The sequence below is a fragment of the Austrofundulus limnaeus genome, unplaced genomic scaffold, assembly GCF_001266775.1.
Source record: "Austrofundulus limnaeus strain Quisiro unplaced genomic scaffold, Austrofundulus_limnaeus-1.0 Scaffold69, whole genome shotgun sequence".
Classification (NCBI taxonomy): Eukaryota; Metazoa; Chordata; class Actinopteri; order Cyprinodontiformes; family Rivulidae; genus Austrofundulus; species Austrofundulus limnaeus.
This window is the reverse complement of record NW_013952471.1, coordinates 1865226-1867258: the sequence shown is the minus strand read 5'-3', so window position 1 is coordinate 1867258 and position 2033 is coordinate 1865226. Positions and strand designations below refer to the sequence as shown.

Here is a 2033-nt window from a genome sequence, read left to right as displayed (position 1 = left end):
GATGGGTCACATATTTATTTAAAAAATATATAGAAGAGGAAGTAAAAAAAGAAGAAAAAAATATTTATTTTTAGTTTTTCTTAACCAAACTGACAAGTTTCTCCACTAAAATGATTCTGTAACTTAAAGGCATTGAAACACCTGGTTAAATTTAGGAGATATCTTTGATTAACTACAAGCACCTGAAGCTGACCCAGAGAACTCTGATTTTAGAAAAGAATGAAATTCAAACGTAGACACGTCTTTAAAAGTTGCCCCACCCGCGCAGCTGCGGTCCGCTTGCACCTCCACCCCACCTGCGTGTGATTAATARTGATTTTTTGCGCAAATTACAGATTTTTGATGCTCATTGTACATGTCTGAAGGGGTTGACATGTATGGACTTTTAAGTCCCAGGCTGGTCAGAGCCGTGCCACGCTTCAGATGGACAGGTGCAGCTGCTGCAGTCACTGCCCCTCACTTTAAAAACAGTCAGGTGATCTGTCTGGGTTTTGTTGTGCTCGTGAACACACAGGGTTAAAGAGGAAATGCTGCGAGGTACTTTTAGAAATATAATATATATAAAATACGACATAATCCTTGGTAGAATATAGTCCAGGAGACGCTGACGGCTTTCCAAGGAGGTGTTCACCTTAGCTGAGTGAGGCTGACCCCCCACCCACAGAGAAAGAAGATAAAAAAAAGGGCAGCGTGCAGTCTGTCAGACGGCACGGCCCGCCCTGCTCTGGGTAAAACTTTGACTACCACAGTCAAAATTTTAGCCACTCTCTTCATTGGGTGAAAGAACAGTCAGTTTAATCCCCAGATGGTTTTAACAAGTTTTTTTCTCCCTTTAATTTTTCTAATGACGAACACCCTCGGCGAAAAACTTTAATCCAGGTCTTTTTTTCTTGGTCGTCCACCGGACAACCGGGAGGCGGGATCTGGTTGTCCGAAACGAAGAAAAGTTGTCTCGGACAACCTAAACAATGGTTGTATCAACCCCTGTTTTACGTTGATAAATTTAAAATAAAAAACTTCATTCTGAAGMTGTGGCGGTTTTTATTTTACCGTGGCGGAGCGCCACAATCAGTTACATGTAGGGGAAACCCTGTGCTGCCACCTTAAGTGGCACACTAGATTAGATTATATTAGAATAGAATAGATAATATGATTGTCCTCAACAGGACAACTGTTCTAATGTCTGTAATGTAGACATTCATGCTTCTTAGAGACCCCATTGTGTCACACAACCAGGCGTTCATGAATACCAGCTTTGGTAGACTCCTTCTGGAGAAGACTCTGCGGGGGCAGGACAGGTGATGGTGTCTGCAGATCCAGCTCCGCATGTTGAGCCACTCTGCTGTCCCGCTGGGTGGAGGGCCATCCTCCCTGTGCAGCAACACCAGCTGCTTCTGAGCTCGCACAGCGCTGCTCTCCAACATTCGCTCCAACTGCAGGAGAGACACAGAGGAGACAGAGTTCATCAGAACCAGAATCTTTAAGTACAACTAAACTATTTGCAGTCCCAATTGCAAGAGCAATCCATCTTACATACAAAAGTACACACAGGGTAGAGTATTACACAGGTTAGTGAAGAGGGGAGTGTTCAGTTTTGAAACAATGGGCCTCATGCAAGAACCGTTCGTACGCACAGTTACAGCTCACTAATCTCTTCTTTTTACAGAGATCATCCTGAGAAGCACCCCCGATCGCCTGGAGGCGATTCTTGAGATGGGGGTACTGTGGCAATTAGAGTTTTTTCACCTGTTGATCCATGATTGGCTGACGCCCTGAGAAGCGCGGCTGCAGCAGGTTCCACTGATGAGCACCAGGGGTTTATTAGACGGCACTGAAGAACAGGACCTCGCCGGAGCAACACATATCCATGGTATTTGTTCCTGGCCTGCCTAACCCGTGAATCCTCTGAGAGTACTTACTTGTGTTCTTTCTATGCTTAGTGAAACTCGTTCTTGGTCCTGTGAACCCATCTGGAAGATCTACTCCTCCTGCTCGTCTGCCTGTCTGCCTCCAACTAAAGAAAAGAAATACTC

General features: G+C 44.9%; 1 protein-coding gene across 1 annotated transcript in view; it reads right to left on the bottom strand.

The window, feature by feature from the left end:
- pnpla7b (patatin-like phospholipase domain containing 7b) overlaps nt 1–2033 on the bottom strand; it is a gene marked incomplete in the record, with an annotated part of 120415 nt that overhangs the window by 46039 nt on the left and 72343 nt on the right. Inside the window, 1 exon segment of the mRNA XM_014010478.1 lies at nt 1251–1433. Within this exon segment, the coding sequence (XP_013865932.1) occupies nt 1251–1433 (183 nt within the window).